This window comes from Ruditapes philippinarum, unplaced genomic scaffold (assembly GCF_026571515.1).
Source record: "Ruditapes philippinarum isolate M1 unplaced genomic scaffold, ASM2657151v2 ctg4271_1_1_1_1, whole genome shotgun sequence".
NCBI classification, from domain to species: Eukaryota; Metazoa; Mollusca; class Bivalvia; order Venerida; family Veneridae; genus Ruditapes; species Ruditapes philippinarum.
In genome coordinates this window covers 37620-60883 of record NW_026857021.1, presented here as the reverse complement: position 1 = coordinate 60883, position 23264 = coordinate 37620, and the positions used below count along the sequence as shown (strand labels likewise).

General features: G+C 33.0%; 1 protein-coding gene across 1 annotated transcript in view; it reads right to left on the bottom strand.

Moving 5' to 3' along the window:
* Positions 1–281: 281 nt before the first annotated feature.
* Positions 282–23264, bottom strand: part of LOC132748485 (uncharacterized) — a 30943-nt gene continuing 7960 nt past the window's right edge. Inside the window, exons 8-16 of the mRNA XM_060738116.1 lie at positions 22368–22480; positions 21651–22039; positions 20908–20984; positions 16781–16953; positions 9681–9934; positions 8086–8216; positions 7696–7856; positions 6602–6678; positions 282–6426 (exon numbers count right to left, since the gene is read on the bottom strand). Of these exons, the coding sequence (XP_060594099.1) occupies positions 6388–6426; positions 6602–6678; positions 7696–7856; positions 8086–8216; positions 9681–9934; positions 16781–16953; positions 20908–20984; positions 21651–22039; positions 22368–22480 (1414 nt within the window). The 3' untranslated portion in view covers positions 282–6387. The remainder of the gene's footprint in view (positions 6427–6601; positions 6679–7695; positions 7857–8085; positions 8217–9680; positions 9935–16780; positions 16954–20907; positions 20985–21650; positions 22040–22367; positions 22481–23264) is intronic.

Sequence of the window (23264 nt, the reverse complement as noted above, 5' to 3'; positions counted from 1 at the left end):
GCTTTAACAAATACATGAAAACTTATTTTGAAAATCATAAGCAGGGGTTGTAACTCTCATCACCTCAATATACCTCTAAGATCACTTCATAAATATAATAAAATTATATCTATATATTTATTTCAATGTTAACGTAATAAATCCTTCATCAAGTGTACACACATGATGTAGTTTTTCACACCATGCCAATGTAACAGCTGATATTTTCAAATGAAATATAACTCGAGCTGTCATGTTAAACAGCTCTCTTTCTTTATGAGTTACTGAAATAATAACATGTGTTGTTTTTTTTGTTTTTTTGTTGAAAAATTATGTAACAAGGAAGATATTTGCTAACTTTGAAAATGCAGTGCTAATGAACTGTACCATAAATGCTATTAAATGCATTTAAACAATGAAATAATGAAAAGATTATTCAGTAGTGAAATTATCTAAATATAATTCACTGTAGTGCAAATATCAAGTCGTGAATTAATGAAAATATATTTCACAATAGTGAAATTATCGAAGCATAATACACTGTAGTGAAAATACAAAATAGTGAAATAATGAAAATATATTTCACAGCAGTAAAATTATCAAAATTGAATTAAGCACTACAACCAAAGTATCAAAATGTAAATTGACTCTGACATTTAAGTCATCAAAAGAAAAGAATATGACTAACCTAATGTCCTATAAATAAGTTTTTTTATGAAAGTGTATGAAAAGAATACTAGTTTAAGAAATGTTTTTGGACAAGGGAAATAACTCTTATATAAAAATGGAACAAATAGAGACAAGAGAAGTAACTCTTGTGGACAAGGGAAACAACTTTTATTTACAAATGGAGGAAATATGGACAAGAGAAGCAACTCTTGAAGGTAGGAAAAAAACTGTTGGCAAGGGACACAACTCATTTTCACTCACCCAAGTAGACTTTTTCATTGTTTATAGTCAGCAGGAATTAGAATAACTCTATGTTGAAAAGCACTTAAGTTATTTTTAGACTCCTGGAACAAGTACTTCATTCAAGTGACTTGTAAAACCCAGTCCAAACACATAGGTCCATCAAGATACTAAATATTTCTAAAATATTTCAAATATAGGTCAATAAATGAAGGCTTTATTTGGAATTAGAGGATATTAAATATGTGTAAGTTCAATATTGAATTTACTGAACAAGATGAATTTAATAATATTGTATCAGACAAGCCTTGGTTGCATAAAATATTAGCTCAAAAATGTAATAATGAAGCTACAAAATATAATATTTTATTAATTAAGTAGCCCAATATAGTTTTTGTACTGATAAGCTTGTACCAAGGTGCTAGCATTTTGCACAACTTTACACAATGTTTGTAGAATGCAACTGATGTCATGTCAATATATATGCACTGCATTTCAATATTGTTTTCACACAGACAGGCATCACAAAAGAGGCATGTGATATGTGATTAAGATAGATTGCTAAAATTTTTCCTATGTCGGGATATAAAATGACCCCATGATAATTGCCAAGCTTAACCCCAAAGGGAAATACTTGAACCAATTTAGTAATAGTTATATCAACACTGCAACATAGTAAAAAATTTTGCTCCAAGCCTAATGCTTTCACAGACAATTTTCATTTTTAACAATTTCACTTTAAAAATTTAATTTTACTAGACAAAAATGTGGAAAAGACAAGAAAAATTCTGCCAGCTTTTGGTCTGGCTTCGTTTTAAGAAGGGAATATCCTTGGCGTGTTCCATAGTATGGAAATGGATATTAAAACAATTATGGATGTTGCACAAAAGATAAAATGACGGACATTCAGTGATCATAAAAAGACTTTGTGGAAATCTTTCACCATACGCGGTGAAATGTTGTGCAAAATTTACTAGATTTTTTTTAGGATAAATCGACAAAACTACACATAACATGGGCAAGTTTCTTCCCAAGGCAAAAAAGATAATAATTCCTGCAAAAGAAAATTATTTTTTGTTTCAAAACTAGACACATTTTAACATAATTTCATGTCCCTGCTTCGGGAAAAATTACTTCTTTCCATTGAACAAAAAATATATATTTACTAAATACATCCTATACATTTCACAGTGAAATTATCAAATTACTAAGGAAAAGATACAAAAATAATAGTGATAAAGAAACGACAACAACATATCTTTTAAACTAAATATCAAAATATAAGCCATCCTAATGAAGAGCTTGAAAAGTTCTACCTTTTCTACAATAATACAAACAGTATTTACATTTGTTATATCTTAACTATATTGATTTAAAAATATATATATAATAAATGAAGATTATGCTCAGATCTTTAAGTAAATAATTATATCAAAGACTAGTAATTAAATCAAAGACTAATTATTCAACATCAAGGACGAAAGGAAAAATTCATACAAGTTACAACGGACATTGTGCAGTCAAAAAACAAACTGCAAGAAAAAAAAGACACCCGATATTAGTGCTAAATATCAGGTAAAGAAACTTCTTGAAAAAATATTAATAAGTCTATTCATTGTGTTAAATATCAATATAGATATACACAGTTCTGAAGCATCACACCTCAAACTTTAATGTAAATGTATTATTGAAAATTTATAAAATATATAGCTACTAAAACTAGCCTATGGTACAAACTATCCCTAGTATTTTCATACAATTTGTCAAAAAATGAAGAAATAGGTACTACTCAATAAGTAACCAATTAGAAATGTGGTACCAACAAAATCAGTTCCGTCACATTTTGTATTAAACATACAAACTATCATAAGGATTTGTTAAACTACATGTAGTAACGTATTTTTTAAAGTATGATTTTTTAAAATGTTTATTTATTCATCTGTGGAAAGCAGCTTAAAATGTACGAAGAGGAAAATTTCACACTTGGTGAAATTTATTGTACAGAAAAGTTTTGGCACTAAATTTATCTGCGCATCAAATTTTGGGACATGTAAACATTTTTTTTTTGGAAAGATGCAAAAAATAAGATAAATAGAAATATCAGCACAACCTTTCTTGGCAAAGAGCCAAAACAATCACATTTCTCACCAGAATAAAGACTTGCAATGTCTGTCACAAGGGCTTTCTTTATTCAACTTGAAAAGTCTCTAGAATCGCTAGTCTATTTTATGACACCAATTACTAACTTTCATAATGTTCCATGCATTAAAGTATTGATAGGGTAAAATAATATTTAATTGAGCATTTCCATTTTTGACATTAAAAATTTTGGCAAATAAAATTTACATGGGTTACCATATTTATTTTAGAAACCTGATAGAGGACCATCCAACAATGCTACAAAAACATAGTTTAGAAATGATCCATTCATTTGTTGACAAGAAAAGATAATTTTTTCCCGGTATTTCTATAAAGTTCTGGCCATCCCTGAACAAGATGCAAATCAAATTTATATTACAATAATTAATTAATATGACCATGTTAGGATGCTGTAGGGATGTTTAACACTTAGTTAAACCACAATCCATACATGTTTAAAGAATCTTTGTTACTTCACTTTTTTCAAAGTCTATTTAAAGGTTCAATTGGTACAAGATGAGTATATAAATGCAGTTTGAAGACCATATAATTGCTACAAAGTAAACTTGAGTAAATTCTGGCCAGGCATTTATGAAAGTTACTCTTAAACTGCATATATAGTTCACTTTAAAATAATGATTCTGTAAAGGGATGGTTATTTGTTAACATTGGAGTATCCCACCTATACAAAATAACTCACCATGACCCTTTAGTTATGGTGAGCTGAAAAAGACTTAAACAAATCAATGAGATGGAATTATTTCCAGCAAAGTTGGCAAAAAAAAACAAGAGGGCCATGAAGGCCCTGAAGTCGCTCACCTTTTTAAAGGTCCCCGGAGCCGGGCCAGTTTTAACCCCAGGGCTTTTATTTTAACAAACTTGGAAGACACCAATTAGAAGTTGTTTCATGCTAAACATCTAAGGTGTTTCATGCTAAACATCTAAGGACTAGCTGGTCAAGTTTTTTCTTTACACATATAGTTAAAAACAATGACACACCTGGGGCAGGGCCAATTTTGACCCAAGGGCTTTTATTTGAACAATCTTTGTAGACACTTACTAGAAAATGTTTCATGCTTAATATCTAAACTCTAGCTATTCCGTATTTTTTTCAAAGAAGATTTTTAAGTTTTTGCTGTACACATATAAGAAAAATCAATGTCACCAGGGCGGGGCCAATTTTGACCCAAGGGCTTTTATTTGAACAAACTTTCAAGACACTCACTGGAAGATGCTGCGTGCTTAATATCTAGCTATTTGAGTTTTTTCAAAGAAAATTTTTTAAGTTTTTGTTATACACATATAAGGAAAATGAATGACCCCGGGAGTGGGGCCAATTTTGACCCCAGGGCTTTTATTACAACAAACTTGGTAGACACTCACTAGAAAATGTTTCAAGCTTAGTATCTAAACTCTAGCCTTTTTTTTTTTTTTTTTCAAAGAAGATTTTTTTTAAGTTTTTGCAATACACATATAAGAAAAATCAATGACCCCCGGTCAGGACCAATTTGACCCCAGGGCTCTTATTTGAACAAACTTGGTAGACATCCATTAGAACATGTTTCATGCTAAATATCTTAGCTCTAGCTCTTTGGGTTCTTTAAAAGAAAATTCTTTAAGTTCTAACTATATGCATATAGGGAAAATCAATGACCACCTGGGGCAGGGCCAATTTTGACCCCAGGGCTCTTATTTGAACAAACTTGGTAGACATCCATTAGAACATGTTTCATGCTAAATATCTTAGCTCTAGCTCTTTGGGTTCTTTAAAAAAAAATTCTTTAAGTTTTAACTATATGCATATAGGGAAAATCAATGACCACCTGGGGCAGGGCCAATTTTGACCCCAGGGCTTTTATTTGAGCAAACTTGGTAGACAACAATTAGAGGATATTTCATGCTAAATATCTTAGTTTAGGTCTTTGGGTTCTTTAAAAGAAGATTTTTTTAAGTTTTTACTATATGCATAAAGGGGAAATCAATGACCCCCCGGGGCGGGGCCAATTTTGACCCCAGGGCTTTTTTTTTAACAAACTGGGTAGACACCTATTAGAGGATGTTTCATGCTAAATATCTTAGCTCTTGGTCTTTGGATTCTTTAAAAGAAGATTTTAAGTTTTTACTATATGCATATAGGGAAAATTAATGACCCCCTGGGGCAGGGCAAATTTTGACCCAAGGGCTTTTCTTTTTTAAAACTTGGTAGACACCTTTTAGAGGATGTTTCATGCTTAATATCTTAGCTCTAGGTCTTTGGGTTCTTTACAAGAAGATTTTAAAATTTTTTGCTATACACATATAAGGATAATCAATGACCCCCGGGGTGGGGCCAATTTTGACCCCAGGGCTCTTATTTGAACAAACTTGGTAGACATCCATTAGAACATGTTTCATGCTAAATATCTTAGCTCTAGCTCTTTGGGTTCTTTAAAAGAAGATTTTTAAGTTTTTACTATATGCATATAGGGAAAATCAATGACCCCCTGGGGTGGGGCCAATTTTGACCCCAGGGCTTTTATTTAAACAAGCTTGGTAGACACCCATTAGAGGATGTTACATGCTAAATATCTTAGCTATAGGTCTTTGGGTTCTTTTAGAGAAGATTTTTTAAGGTTTTACTATATGCATATAGGGAAAATCAATGACCCCCTGGGGCGGGGCCAATTTTGACCCCAGGGATTTTATTTGAACAAACTTGGTAGACACTCACTAGAAGATGTTTCATGCCAAATATCTAAGCTCTAGCTCTTTGGATTTTTTAAAGAAGATATTTGAAGTTTTTTCTTTTGGTTGCCATGGCAACCAGAGTTCTGCATGGAATTAAATTCTTTGAACAATTTTTAAAGGTGACCACTAAAGGAACATTCCTGTGAAGTTTGGATGAAATTGGCTCAGCGTTTTATGAGGAGATGTTGTTTAAAGTAAAAGTTTACAGACGGACAACAGACGGACGGACGCGGACAAAAAAGCGGTCACAAAAGCTCATCCTGTCACTTTGTGACAGGTGAGCTAAAAAGTAATAAAATTGTGTATACATAGAACTTTTCCAGTTCTAAAGAAGGAAATAAAAGCAATAAAAACAAAAAAAGCTTTTCCATTGCTTAAAATGTGCAATAAAAACAGAAAACTTCATTTTCTAAGCAAATGGGCATTTAAAACAGGAAACTTTTCCATTGCTTTAAATATGTGCAATAAAAAAAGAAAACTTTTCCTTTTCTAAGCAAATGGGGTATAAAAACAGGAAACTTTATCATTCCTTAATTAGGAGCAATAAAAAAGAGAAACTTTTCCTTTGCCAAACTAGGAACAATAAACACAGAGAATCTTTTCCCATTCCTGGACAGTTTGACTGTAAAATCACTAAAACCATTGAAGTGGTCTCACTGTAATCACTGAATTCTGAAAAAACAACAAGAAAATACAACATGAATTTAAATCAAATACTGTACATTGATAAAAAAAAAGAAATCTTTTTAAGTATCAGCTAAAAAATGATCATTCTATTAACTATTTAATCATCAAGTGACATTTCAATTGAACTAATTATTCTTGTAGTATAGCTCTATGAACTTACTGTTTTAGTAGTACCCGCCTCAATCACCTGAAGTTTAGCAATCTTATTTAAACAATTCTGTAAATCTGGCTTGGAGTCTGAATAATAAAATCACATCAACATATTATATTTCTCTTTAAAGAGATCTTCAGCGTTTCTTAAGGTTAATTAGGTTATTTTTAGAAAAATATTTCATATAATTGTCAAACCTAAAGAATTAAGATGAGAAGTGCCGATGATAAAATACATATACAATAAGGAAACCCCTTGATACCTCTTATCTACCGGTCCACTCTTTAAATCTAAATTAGTAAAGCGGACGATTTGTTTCCCGATCATCTATTTCTATAAATAGCTCTCATGACGATGGTTTGAAAAAGGCTTATCCGGCTTAACAGTGATTTGATGCACTTTTCTAAGATAAAATTAATGAAATACTTAGTTGGAAACAACAGAGAACTATTTTTCCAACAGAATATAAAGACTGAAGACCACTTTTAAAATAAATGAAACATTGTTTGACACATCTAGGTTAGGGAATCCTATTTTCTGTGTATGTAGAAGAGAAAATGAAGAATGAAATTATGTTCAGAAATTTATGGAAGTTACTTAAAACTTCACTTATATAGTTCTTTTCACAATAATAACTACACATATCACTTGCGATATATATAACTACACAATACCTACAATTAACAACACAATTATTCCACACATAGAATTTAGTTCACTACAGATGTAGATTACTACACATTTAGTTAATACATATTATCTACAACACATGCAATTAACAACACATATAGCAAACTAAACATGTAGTTATCCACACATAGTAAACCACACATATAGTAAATTACATATACAGTAAACTATACCTATAGTTTACACATATCAGTTTACTACACAATAATACCTACAGATACATGTATTATAAACCCACAACCTCCTTATCAGGAGTCCTACCCCTATATTCAATTACTAGTAACTGACAGACAGAAAACAACAATTCCCTAAATCTTCAAGAGAAAAACGAAAACATTCTTACAAAATTCTATATGAAGTTTACAAACCATTTATAAGTACTTATTTCACTTATCATTTTAAAACATAATTACCAACAAGTTTGAAAGGTTTAGCCATTGGGGGTAGAGTCCAGAAGGCAGGATTGGCTCTGAACAATTCTGTCTTTTTTGCCATAATCCTGTTACCGTAGTCTATGAAAATAAGATCCCCTAACGCCTCTCCGTTCTTCATTGTTTCAAAGGTACACCATCCTCTACAAAAGAAATGTACACTATGCTTTATAAAATACAAATGTACACTATGCTTTATAAAATACAAATGTACACTATGCTTTATAAAATACAAATGTACACTATGCTTTAAAGTACAAATGTACACTCGTCTAGAACACAAATGAGTTTCTCTCTTCAAAGTCCCCACTATTACCTGGGGAGTGAGGGAATTTAGTAACAACTGACATATGTGCATTATAATGTATTTACCTGAACCATTCGTTCTCAAACTTAGCAACACATCTTCCCAATCCAGCTGTAGTTGTAGTTTTGGGTTCAATCTGTAACTGGCTTGCCAGGGTTTCTAAATGTTGTAAATCTTGATTATCTCCGTTAATTGACTGTAATCATATACAAATTCTCCAATAATTGACTGTAATTATATAACACTCCATTGACTGTAATTATATACTAATACTCCATTAATTGACTGTAATCATATACAAATACTCCATTAATTGACTGTAATCATAGACAAAAATCTCCATTAATTGACTGTAATTACATACAAATACTCCATTAATTGACTGTAATCATATACAAATACTCCATTAATTGACTGTAATCATATACAAATACTCCATTAATTGACTGTAATCATAGACAAAATCTCCATTAATTGACTGTAATCATATACAAATACTCCATTAATTGACTGTAATCATATACAAATACTCCATTAATTGACTGTAATCATAGACAAAATCTCCATTAATTGTCAGTAATTACATACAAAATCTCCATTGACATTAATGAAAGACAAAACTTCCATAAATTGGCAGCAATGATAAGACAAAACCTTTCTAAACAGTTGAAACTCTACTTGAAACAGAGAATATGGAAACAACTTTACATTCCGGTTTTATAAATTTCATTCAATGTATTTCATTGATATAAATGTAGCTTTAAACTCAAATAATGGGAAGTGTCAATCACTAACAAGGGCCTGAAATTAATAATCAGCATATTTGAATCACTCTCACCTTTCAATGATGCAGTCTCGCAAAGTTATCAACATATACAAACTTATTATATTTTATTAATGACAGTAAATAAAGGGAGATTATCTCATTTTATAATATAGTTATAAGAGAGAAATTTTCTACAAAAACACAGGGAAAATAATGATTATCCATGAAGTGTAATGGCCCAAAATTAGCCCTAATAATCATTTGAAACTTCTAAAATACATCTTTTTTTATGATCTTGTAAAATCAATCCCCAGAAATTACAAATAATACTGTTATAAGGGTTTTATTGATATCATAGTGGTGAGCTGATCTTACGAAGTTCAATATCCATACTTTCATTGTGAAGTTTATATTGTTGAGTAAATAATAATGACCCCATGAACATACATGTCTAGAGTCTCCTGGAAGCCTAAATAAATGAAATTATTAAAGCAGCACGCCTCTAGATTCATGCACATTTTCATCAAAACTTTGAAAATGAATTTAATTGTAAAAATTTTGTGAAGTTAACAAATAAAGTAATTCACACCAAATGGCTTTTACAATCCATGGAAATACCTTAAGGATGTCAACATAAATTTCGCAAAAACTGCTCTTATTGCTCTTATTGCATAAGTAACCCATTAAAAATATGGTTACAAATTCTGCTATATCAGTCGATGATCACACACAATATAATAATCGTTTCTTGAATCTCGAATCTGTTTTATCTTTCTTAAAATCTTAGTACACTTTTCTCATGTTTGATTTTCTTGAAATAATTTGGCTCAACTGGAGGCATGCAGCTTTAATTAGAAATTAATAAGAAACAAAATCCTAGTTCTTTTTGCTTACATCTTGCAGGATCTGAGCCCAGAAAATCTTCTCATTTTCTACATGCGTTACCATCACGGTCAGCTGCATGTCGCGGACACTCTGAAACTGCTCTTCTGCACGTAACTTTGTAGCTATTTTCGTGTAGTCCTGTAACGTAGTTGTCAGTCGCTGCATGTTGGAGCTACCTCTGTTTTGTTGCTGTGATCTCGGGTATCCTGTCTCCGAATTCATGGTAGAAGAAACAGGTGATACCTGCGACATCTGTGACATATCTAAAATATAGTAAAATAAAGGTAACATAAAATGAAGATAATAACTAGAAATGTGTCATCATGCCACGGATGCCCCCGCATGCAGCCAAAATTTCAGATGTTATAATATTTAGTTCCAAATTTGTTTGCACAAATTATTGTTTTCATTTTAAGTTCAAAGCCCTTAAAACTTTTCAATGTTAACACAAACCATTTCCATACAATGTTCAAGGCACTGAAATTATTCAGTCTCAACCTTTTGAAAATAGCATATTTCATATTTGTAGCCAAAATAATGGCTACATACATTTCCACAAAAGTATGAGTGCTGAAACTTAAAGTTCAAAATTATTCCAATATTCAAGAAAGATAAGTTTGTCCAAAATCATTGAACCACGACCAAATTCAAACTTAAACTGCTTATTCCTAAGATGTATCTATATTATTTTCAAAGTGAAAGGGACATAACTCTGCCAAAAAAATCATCGAACCATGACCAAATTCCAACTTGACCTGCCCATTCCTTTGACATATCCATATGTCAAATTTATGTTGAATATGTAACACTGTTGGGTAGATAATGAACAGAAACTGTAAATTTCATATTAATTTCAAAGTGAAAGGGGCATTACTCTGCCAAAAATCATTGAACAATGAACAAATTCGAACTGGGCCTGGGCATTCCAAAAACATATCCATATGTCAAATTTGAGTTGAATGTGTTGTACTGTTGGGGAGATAATAAACAGAAACTGAAAATTTCATATTATTTTCAAAGTAAAAGGAGCATAACTCTGCCAAAAATCATCAAACCATGACCAAATTCAAACTTAACCTGTATTTTCTCTTGACATATTCATCTGTCAAATTTGAGTTGAATATGTTGTACCGTTTGGGAGATAATGAACGGAAACTGAAAATTTCATATTATTTTCAAAGTAAAAGGGGCATAACTCTGCCAAAAATCATCGAACCATGACCAAATTCAAACTTGACCTGTATTTTCTCATGACATATCCATATGTCAAGTTTGAGTTGAATGTGTTGTACCGTTGGGGAGATAATGAACGGAAACTGAAAATTTCATATTATTTTCAAAGTAAAAGGGGCATAACTCTGCCAAAAATCATCAAACCATGACCAAATTCAAATTTGACCTGTATTTTCTCATGACATATCCATATATCAAATTTGAGTTGAATGTGTTGTACCGTTGGGGAGATAATGAACGGAAACTGAAAATTTCATATTATTTTCAAAGTAAAAGGGGCATAACTCTGCCAAAAATCATCGAACCATGACCAAATTCGAACTTGACCTGTATTTTCTGATGACATATCCATATGTCAAATTTGAGTTGAATGTGTTGTACCGTTGGGGAGATAATGAACGGAAACTGAAAATTTCATATTATTTTCAAAGTAAAAGGGGCATAACTCTGCCAAAAATCATCGAACCATGACCAAATTCGAACTTGACCTGTATTTTCTCATGACATATCCATATGTCAAATTTGAGTTGAATATGTGCAACCGTTACTAAGATAATGAACGGAAACTGATGATGACGGAATGACAGAATGACGGAATGACGGAAGGACGGAATGACGGAAGGACGGAAGGACGGAACAGGGTAACACTATATGCCCCGGCCATTACATGGCGGGGGCATAAAAACCTTATACATGTATGATTCTCTTTGACAAATTAACCAAATTTACGTCATTTATTCCTTTTTTGTTGAGTTTTAAGTCAAACCAAGACTGTAATGGTCATATGGTGATTTTCCAGCTTTGAAGTGCACCTTTATGCATTATTTTCAGCTTTAATGGTAGGGCAAGACCTGTAGCCCCTTCACATATTATTTCAGGCACAAGCCTGCCCTTTAGTAGAACCACCATCCTTCCCTTTGCTAGTTCTGCATAGAATCCAAGGTCAAGGAAGGGATTCAAACTCATAGTAGTGAGGGGACCAATGAGTTAAAGTCAACAACCTTAACCATTAGGCCATGGAAGCCCCAGGTTTACATGTGGAGACAATCAATGTACGACTGCTAACACAAACAAAAGAGAATGTATAAAGAAACTTGTAAACTATAAATGATAGAAGTATAAACATTTTAATAAATGAATGGGTTAAATTTTACAACAAAATAACTATTCATTTTATAGGAGAATTTTAAATTTTGTTAAACAAGAGTGAATAAATTAATCAAAAGAATATAAATGATCAAACAAATGAATGAATAAATGATCAAAATAAATAATCTACAAAAAAAGGAATGAATGTTCCAACTAATAAATGAATAAATGAAACTTAAATCTTGAATCAACAAAAGAATGAATAAATTTTGAATCAACAAAAGAATGAATAAATTTTGAATCAACAAAAGAATGAATACATTTTGAATCAACAAAAGAATGAATAAATTTTGAATCAACAAAAGAATGAATAAATTTTGATTCAACAAAAGAATGAATACATTTTGAATCAACAAAAGAATGAATAAATTTTGAATCAACAAAAGAATGAATACATTTTGAATCGACAAAAGAATGAATAAATTTTGAATCAACAAAAGAATGAATATGTTTTGAATCAACAAAAGAATGAATGAATAAACAAACATAATATAAAACAGAACAAATAAACAAATGAATCAACAAATGAATTTAATAAAAAACAAACTTAATCAATCAAGGCCACTTCTTTTATATTTCTTGGTTTACAAAACCGGCGACCCGAAATATTTGTAAATTGGAAAAAAAATAAAACTGAAATTTCCACTTTTTTTTCCCCCGATGCAAAAAAAATTATCCGATAAGCGCGATAAGTACGAAAATTCGAATATTTTTGAGTACGAATCTATATAACACAACATTCGGACTACCTCGGATAACTACCACAGTTCATGGTAAAACAACAATGGCGGCGCCCTTGAGCGGCACTAGTCCTATAAATATGACGTGGCTTTGAGATATTTTTGCTTCTGGGCAAAGCAACGTCATATCGAAATTGCTCAAAAACCCATAGCATGTTCCGCCAGAAAATCGGGCGGAACGAAAAACAATGAAGACAGCGTGTATTTACGTAAGTTTTGACCTATTTATGAACAAAACTAAAAAATAGTAACCTTTTGTCAAAATAATTAAACTGTCACATCCGAAAAATCATGATTAAATCCTCTCACGTATTTAAATTCTTTTTACAGCCGATAAACAAATGGCGACCATAAGGTGCGCGAAATCTGATTGGCTAATTCAAATGCAAGCGTTTAACTGAGTCAGAACAATCTAACGGAATATTTTTTTAACGAAATAATTGCCCATGCACCATCAGTGTGTTCGAATATATTTTTCCGTTCAAAAATTTGGAATCAATCTGTAAAGCACCTTGCTTAACCAGTATGGCTGATAGACAAAAATAGATTGATGTTTATATTTTATTTTAAATTGATAAGTACAGTGTTTGAGAGTTTTTTGTGTATGATTGAGCATGAAATTGAAAGAAAAAAGATAAGCTTTTGAATAAAACTTGAAAGGCAAGACAAAAGACATTTTTTGAATTTTATATGATGCTATGCGTTTTTGAGCAATACCTATTATATTAGACGTCAGGCTTGACCGACATAAACTATAACAAGCCTGTAACGTCTAATATATTGGACTAGAGCGGCACTGTTTATTTCCAAGTTGATTTTGTTGGAATTAAAGATTTGCCAACCAGACGGGCTTTTTTAAAGGCTGCCGTTGATGAGGACATCTGCACGGCTATAAGCCGTATCCCTCATCGAGAAGATCTTTAATGGTTTGATTTACGATATATTTGCTAGTATATTGTTAAATTGTATTTTTCTTTTCGTCGAAATGCTCAGTCGGGACCGGTTCGGACACACATCCGATCAGTATAAACCTGGAGAAGTGCTGCTTTATAACAAACATGAAAGCTATACTAAGGAAAAACAACAATAAAAAGATGTTTAAATTACTGTTTTTGTTTATGTCAATAGAAGAATGACACTTTTTTTGACAAAATAGTGTTTTATGTGCACCATACAAGATTTTTTTTGTTACAATATACCCGATGGACCTTTTTGAGGTTTTTTTTTTTTTTTTTTTTCCGACCACCCAGTGGACATTTTTGAAAAAAAATTTTGTAAACCAAGAAAAAAACTAGAAATGTGTCATCATGCCACGGATGCCCCCGCATGCAGCCAAAATTTCATGATGTTATAATATTTAGTTCCAAATTTGTTTGCACAAATTATTGTTTTCATTTTAAGTTCAAAGCCCTTAAAACTTTTCAATGTTAATACAAACCATTTCCATACAATGTTCAAGGCACTGAAATTATTCAGTCTTAACCTTTCGAAAATAGCATATTTCATATTTGTAGCCAAAATAATGGCTACATATATTTCCACAAAAGTATGAGTGCTGAAACTGAAAGTTCAAAATTTTTCCAATATTCAAGAAAGATAAGTTTGTCGAAAATCATTGAACCACGACCAAATTCAAACTTAAACTGCTTATTCCTAAGATGTATCTATATTATTTTCAGTGAAAGGGACATAACTCTGCCAAAAAAATCATCGAACCATGACCAAATTCCAACTTGACCTGCCCATTCCTTTGACATATTCATATGTCAAATTTGAGTTGAATATGTAACACTGTTGGGTAGATAATGAACAGAAACTGTAAATTTCATATTAATTTCAAAGTGAAAGGGGCATTACTCTGCCAAAAATCATTGAACAATGAACAAATTAGAACTGGGCCTGGGCATTCTAAAAACATATCCATATGTCAAATTTGAGTTGAATGTGTTGTACTGTTGAGGATATAATAAACAGAAACTGAAAATTTCATATTATTTTCAAAGTAAAAGGAGCATAACTCTGCCAAAAATCATCGAACCATGACCAAATTCAAACTTAACCTGTTATTTTCTCATGACATATCCATATGTCAAATTTGAGTTGAAAATGTTGTACCGTTGGGAGATAATGAACGGAAACTGAAAATTTCATATTATTTTTAAGTAAAAGGGGCATTACTCTGCCAAAAAATCATCGAACCATGACAAAATTCAAACTTGACCTGTATTTTCTCATGACATATCCATATGTCAAATTTGAGTTGAATGTGTTGTACTGTTGTGGAGATAATGAACGGAAACTCAAAATTTCATATTATTTTCAAAGTAAAAGGGGCATAACTCTGCCAAAAATCATCGAACCATGACCAAATTCGAACTTGACCTGTATTTTCTCATGAAATATCAATATGTCAAATTTGAGTTGAATATTTTGTACCGTTGGGGAGATAATGAATGGAAACTGAAAATTTCATATTATTTTCAAAGTAAAAGGGGCATAACTCTACCAAAAATCATCGAACCATGACCAAATTGGAACTTGACCTGTATTGTTTCATGACATATCCATGTGTCAAATTTGAGTTGAATGTGTTGTACGGTTGGGGAGATAATGAACGGAAACTGAAAATTTCATATTATTTTCAAAGTAAAAGGGGCATAACTCTGCCAAAAATCATCGAACCATGACCAAATTCGAACTTGACCTGTATTTTCTCATGACATATCCATATGTCAAATTTGAGTTGAATATGTGCAACCGTTACTAAGATAATGAACGGAAACTGATGATGACGGAATGACAGAATGACGGAATGACGGAAGGACGGAATGACGGAAGGACGGAATGACGGAACAGGGTAACACTATATGCCCCGGCCATTACATGGCGGGGGCATAAAAAGAAGTGGCCCAACAAGCAAATTAATGAACAAAAGAGAAATACATGTTTTACCATCAGCAGTTACGAAACAGTCAGGGCTTTCTACAAGTTGAAAATGAACAAATATACAGAAAACTAATCCTTCAAGCATTTTTATTTTTTAATACCTAATGCCTTCTAAAAATATACTAATTGCTTATTTACATCTGTTCCATTAAACCACTGAAATCCTGTGCATGCACAGTGAAGAAATGAACTGTAGAACGGTCAACATCTCTCACAATTTCACCCCTCTCATAGAGTATTTCCCTTAATGCCATCCCGTGCTATTTGGTAATCAGTCCGGTACTATTTGGAAATCAGTCCGGTACTATTTGGAAATCAGTTCGGTACTATTTGGAAATCAGTCCGGTACTATTTGGAAATCAGTTTGGAACTATTTGGAAATCAGTCCGGTACTATTTGGAAATCAGTTCGGTACTATTTGGAAATCAGTCCGGTACTATTTGGAAATCAGTTTGGAACTATTTGGAAATCAGTCCAGTACTATTTGGAAATCAGTCCAGTACTATTTGGAAATCAAACGTCGCTCAGCTCAATGTACAGTACTTGTGATTTTAAGAAAATCAAGCATGTGTAGGATTCAGTTGTAAAAATGTTATTAGTATGTTGCAGTAATATATATTATAGTTTGTTAATAAAACAGTTATGTCATGGGTGTTTGTAGAACAGTAAACTGTTGTCCCTCGATATCAGGGATGACATTTGGAACTGTTGGAACTATAGTATATATAGAAGGCATTAGGTTATAATTGGAAATGTTGCACTCGACCTTTGGCCTCTGGCAACAGTTCCAGAATACAGTTTCATGCCATTTTAAATAGTACTTCAGGCAGAACTAGAAATGTGTCAATGGGTTATACCACATCCCACTGTTTTGTCAGTTAACAGACAGATGCGATCACTGACTAAGGGCATACAAAAATAACTTGAGTAAGACCACCTGACACCCTTGCAGCAATACAAAATTACGTGGGGATGTTATCAAAAGGGACCAATTTAAACAGCTAAGCTACAGACGCCCCCATTTAATTTATAAATAATTACCAAAAGCTGAGTACGACATGTTTGGAGCATGACCAACATTTTGTGTCTGGGTTATGGCGCCAGGGTTGCTCAACGTCACCACAAGTTTTCTCCCTTTGAACACACTCTGGTCCAAGTTCTCCATGGCGACCATCGCATGTTCTACGTTACAGAAGTCAGCAAAGGCATATGTGCTAAAAATAGACCATACAAAATAGTACATGACATGAGCAATGGAAATATTTTTACCTACTCAATAATACAGTGTAACTTCCGAATTCCGGAACTTCTGAAATCCGGAAACTTCTAAAAACCGAACAATTTTTTCGGTCCCGATTTTTTCCCTTCTATTTTCTATTAATATAATACTTCTGAATTCCGGAACTTCTAAATTCTGAATTCTGGACGATATTTTCGTGAAATTAGAGTCAAATCAATGCAATTTTACCTCCAAAAACCGGAAATATCCAATGGTGTGAAATACATTGTAAATCGAGAATATTTACCCTGCAGGAAGATTTAATCTCCCTATCGATTGTTTACTAATTAGCGGTGATCGTGTAATTTGACACGCGTTAAAATCACAAACTGTGAAATGGTATGTTTGAAGTGATGCCGTTAATCAAAGTAATTTACGTCGGTCAGTTAATTTGAAGTGTTTATTAGCGGATTAAATGACAATAAATTGGACAATGTATGCATCAAACGTCTTTAGGGATTTTATTGCATTTTATGGGGTACCGCATTTTATGTAATAATTAATTAACTAGCATCGGACGATATGTAAGTTTATGCAATTAACAACATTTCTACAAACTGATAGAAATTCAAAAGCATTTGCAGGTAAGATAAAAATGTATTCTTTTCATGCACATCTTTATCTTGATTAAAAGACTATTATATATGATATTACAGTAATGGCCACATCTTCCTTGACATTTAGTGACATTAAGTGGCTTAGTCTTGTCCACATTATCATAAACCTCTGAATTCCGGAAACCTCTGAAATCCGAACTTTTTGACAAGTCCCATGGGTGTTCGGTTTTCGGAAGTTACACTGTATATGATTTTACCTATTCAATGATATACATTTTACCTATTCAATAATATATGATTTTACCTATTCAATAATATATCATTTTAGCTATTCAATAATATATCATTTTACCTATTCAATAAGATATCATTATCCGAGTAATGTTAAACATGATTGCATACCTCACCTGATGACTATAACCAAACTTCTGACCATTGTGTCAGGGAATCACTGCTTTAAGTCAACAGTCTTAAAGCTGCAAAGCCCCAGATGAACAATAATTCTCTTTTATCTACATTTTCAAAATTTTCATGATAATCAGCATATATCTGGAGGCATGCTACTTTAAGACTATTGTTTTCTATATTTGTACACATGCCAAAGATTGGCCACATATGAGACCACAAAGCTTTAGGCTATTGTGTGCTGTTTTATTTTGGTGTTACAGTGAATCTGCTGTAGAAGTATATGTTCACTTTAATCACACAAGAAAAACTTCTATGAAACAGTCTGTAGGTCTCCATATCAGAAACTATCTTAATATTATATTAATGTTGAAAAATAATCTGCAGCAGTGTGATTGGGTGATGGGCAATAGGAGGAAATAATTATCTAGAATATACCTTGGCTCTTAATGGATTCAGGCCAAGGCCCTGGGACTAAGACCCCAGAAACTCCACATTTTGTATTTTAAGCACTATAAAACACCCAACAATGTTATTTTGCAGGGTCCAAGCAGCTACTTAAAACATGATATCAACTATAAACATACCAAGACTTCAAATTTTCCCGTTTTATACTTAACAAATGGCATTCTAGAATGATGGGCCTTTTTTTTTTTTGGAAAAGTAGGACATACGTGAATAAATGTAAGGAAAAGTAACAAGAGGGCCATGATGGCCCTGAGGTCGCTCACCTGTATATAGCCCCCCCCCCCCGGCCAATTTTTACCCAAGGGCTTTTATTTGTTTATTTCAACAAACTTGGTAGATACCCATAAGAAGATGTTTCATGCTAAACATCTAAGTTCTAGCTCTTTGGGTTTTTTAAAAGAAGATTTTTTAAGTTTTTACTTATATACACATATAGTTAAAAACAATGACACCCCTGGGGCAGGGCCAGTTTTGACCCCCGGGCTTTTATTTGAACAAACTTTGTAGATATTTACTTAAAGATGTTTTATGCTTAATATCTTAACTGTAGCTATTTGGGTTTTTTCAAAGAAGATTTTTAAGTTTTTGCTATACACATATAAGGAAAATCAATGACCCCCGGGGCGGGCCAGTTTTGACCCCAGGGCTTTTATTTGAACATACTTGGTAGACACCCATTAGAACATGTTTGATGCTAAATATCTTAGCTCTAGCTCTTTGGGTTCTTTAAAAGAAGATTTTTTAAGTTTTTACTATATGCATATAGGGAAAATCAATGACCCCCTGGGGCGGGGCCAATTTTCACCCAAGGGCTTTTATTTCAACAAACTTGATAGACATTCACTAGAAGATGTTTCATGCCAAATATCTAAGCTCTAGCTCTTAAGGTTCTTTAAAAGAAGATTTTTTAAGTTTTTACTATATGCATATAGGGAAAATCAATGACCCCCTGGGGCGGGGCCAATTTTGACCCCAGGATTTTTATTTGAACAAACTTGGTAGACATTCACTAGAAGATGTTTCATGCCAAATATCTAAGCTCTAGCTCTTACAGTTCTTTAAAAGAAGATTTTTTAAGTTTTTACTATATGCATATAGGGAAAATCAATGACCCCCCGGGGCGGGGCCAATTTTGACCCCAGGGCTTTTATTTGAACAAACTTGGTAGACACTCACTAGAAGATGTTTCATGCCAAAATATCTTAGCTCTAGCTCTTTGGTTCTTTAAAAGAAGATTTTTTAAGTTTTTACTATATGCATATAGGGAAAATCAATGACCCCCTGGGCGGGGCCAATTTTGACCCCAGGTTTTTATTTGAACAAACTTGGTAGACATTCACTAGAAGATGTTTCATGCCAAATATCTAAGCTCTAGCTCTTACAGTTCTTTAAAAGAAGATTTTTTAAGTTTTTACTATATGCATATAGGGAAAATCAATGACCCCCCGGGGCGGGCCAATTTTGACCCAAGGGCTTTTTATTTGAACAAACTTGGTAGACACTCACTAGAAGATGTTTCATGCCAAATATCTTAGCTCTAGCTCTTTGGGTTCTTTAAAAGAAGATTTTTTTAAGTTTTTACTATATGCATATATTAGGGAAAATCAATGACCCCCTGGGGCGGGGGCCAATTTTGACCCAAGGGCTTTTATTTGAACAAACTTGGTAGACATTCACTAGAAGATGTTTCATGCCAAATATCTAAGCTCTAGCTCTTACAGTTCTTTAAAAGAAGATTTTTTAAGTTTTTACTATATGCATATAGGGAAAATCAATGACCCCCCGGGGCGGGGCCAATTTTGACCCCAGGGCTTTTATTTGAACAAATCTGGTAGACACTCACTAGAAGATGTTTCATGCCAAATATCTTAGCTCTAGCTCTTTGGGTTCTTTAAAAGAAGATTTTTTTAAGTTTTTACTATATGCATATAGGGAAAATCTATGACCCCCTGGGGCGGGGCCAATTTTGACCCCAGGGCTTTTATTTGAACAAACTTGGTAGACACTCATTAGAAGATGTTTCATGCCAAATATCTAAGCTCTAGCTCTTAGGGTTGTTTAAAAGAAAATATTTAAAGATTTTTCTTTCGGTTGCCATGGCAACCAGAGTTCTGTATGGAATTAAATTCTTTGACCAATTTTTAAAGGTGACCACCAAAGGAACATTCCTGTGAAGTTTGGATGAAATTGGCTCAGTGGTTTATGAGGAGATGTCATTTAAAGCAAAAGTTTACGGACGGACGACGGACGGACGACGGACGGACGGACGGACGGACGAAAAGCGATCACAAAAGCTCACCCTGTCACTTTGTGACAGGTGAGCTAAAAAGAGACAGCCTACGTAAGCTGGTGGTCAAGATATTGAATCCTATACAGGTTGGTTTTCCATAAGCTTTTGCATATTTCTGTTACAAAATTTGCCATCCTTATAAGTTATAGAAGATATGTTACAATCTTACCTCCTTGTTGATATATCATTGTTCATTATTGTGATTTTCTGTGCCCCAAACATTCCTAGTATCTCCATCAACTCATACTATATAAAAAAAATTTAAAATAATTATCTATAAAATAATATAGATTGAAAATATGTATTGTACAAATATAATAAGATAATATTTGCTTGTGTTTATCACTTGGCCCTTACATATTACATACCTGTGTTAACTACTCGACCGCTTACATATAACTTGCTTTCACAAGGTGGCTGTGTTGACCACTTATCATATCTGGTTGTGTTAAACACTTGATCACTTATCATATCTGGTTGTGTTAAACACTTGACCACTTATCATATCTGGTTGTGTTAAACACTTGACCACTTATCATATCTGGTTGTGTTAAACACTTGACCACTTATCATATCTGGTTGTGTTGAACACTTGACCACTTACCATAATACCTGCTTGTTTTACGCACTTGGCCCCTTACATGTTATATGTTTGCTTTAGCCAATAGGCTGATTACACAAAATCTTCTTCCGTTCACAACTTGTCCCCTTATGCATTATTTGTTTGTCAAAAAAATGCATTAACTACCAGGCCCTTTACAATGTATATAAAATCTGCTTATGTTTACCACTTTCCTCTTTAATAATATCTACTTGTGTTCACATTTTACACACATTACTGTATTTATTTAGAATCTATATCAATAATGCTGAATCTGAAAAAAACCTTGTACAAATATTCATAAAACATACCTCATTAGTTCCATATGGGAAATTCCCTACATTAAGTTGTACAGGAATGTAAGATCTGCCCCCGATCTCACCACTAGTTGCCTGTTTTATTGCTGAGATTTCCTCCAGCACTGGCATGTCGGTATGTTTCGACCTGCCTGGTCCTCCCGGTATAGCCGGTGAGTACACTGGTTCAAGTGGCGGCATCTCATCAGGTACACTTTCTAGCGGAGGCATTGTACTATAGGGAGAAGCGGGTGTCTCCAAAAGTGGCATACTCATGTTTAGTTTCGGTGAATTATTCACCTTGGGTGAATGGTGGTTTCTGTTTGATGTCTTGCCACCAGAAAATTGTTCTGGTTGTTTCCCTGGACTGTGAGTGTCATCATTATTACTCTGTGTTTTGTCACCTGCAACATCAAGTACATTGTCAATAATTTATAAATACAAAAAGGTCTGTTTTGAATAACAAGCATTTCTGGAAAAAAAATCATTGTTTTTATATTTTCAACATTTGTTTTTTTTAGTTCGTTTTACATCCCTTCTGGCTTTTTTTTGAAAATAAGTTTCATGTGATATTTGCTATTGTGACTCACGACGGGACAATGATCGCAGAAGTCCATTCAGTGGAAATGGCAGACTTAATAACGTTATTGTTACAATGTGAACATGTTCCATCAGTGCGTTCAAATATACATAGCGGCACGGGTATGTAATAAGTTAAAATATCAAGCATACCTTTCTTATACCCAGGCCTACATTTCAGATCTCGTCCTTTGAAAACTGTGTTGTTAAGGTCACTCACCACTTTTTGAGCATCTCTCTCGTTATGCAAATCAACAAAGGCAAACCTGAAATAAGACACCGATACTCGTTATATAATTATTTCCAAAAACAACAAGGAATTATTACAAGTGTTTAAATGGAATTTTGAGCTGATTTATAGCATTTTGGTTGTAACTCAGCAGTCAGTTTACCTAACTAGGTTTCCTGACTAGTAATTAATCCTGGATAACTAACTAGTGATTAATGCTGGATAGCTGACCAGTAATTAATCCTGGATAACTAATCATTAATTAATCCTGGATGACTAATCATTAATTAATCCTGGATAGCTGACCAGTAATTAATCCTGGATAACTAATCATTAATTAATCCTGGATAACTAATCATTAATTAATCCTGGATAACTTAACAGTAATTCATCCTGGATAACTGACCATTAATTAATCCTGGATAACTAACTAGTAATTAATGCTGGATCACTGACCAGTAATTAATCCTGGATAACTAACCAGTAATTAATCCTGGATAACTAACCATTAATTAATCCTGGATAACTAACTAGTAATTAATGCTGGATAGCTGACCAGTAATTAATCCTGGATAACTAACCATTAATTAATCCTGGATAACTAACTAGTAATTAATCCTGGATAGCTGACCAGTAATTAATCCTTGATAACTAATCATTAATTAATCCTGGATAACTATTCATTAATTAATCCTGGATAACTAACCAGTGATTAATCCTGGATAACTAACTAGTAATTACCAAATTTTCCACATGTGACAGACTACTTATCCATCATGATTTCTGAATCTGTGGTGAGAGACAAATGACCATTAGAATTG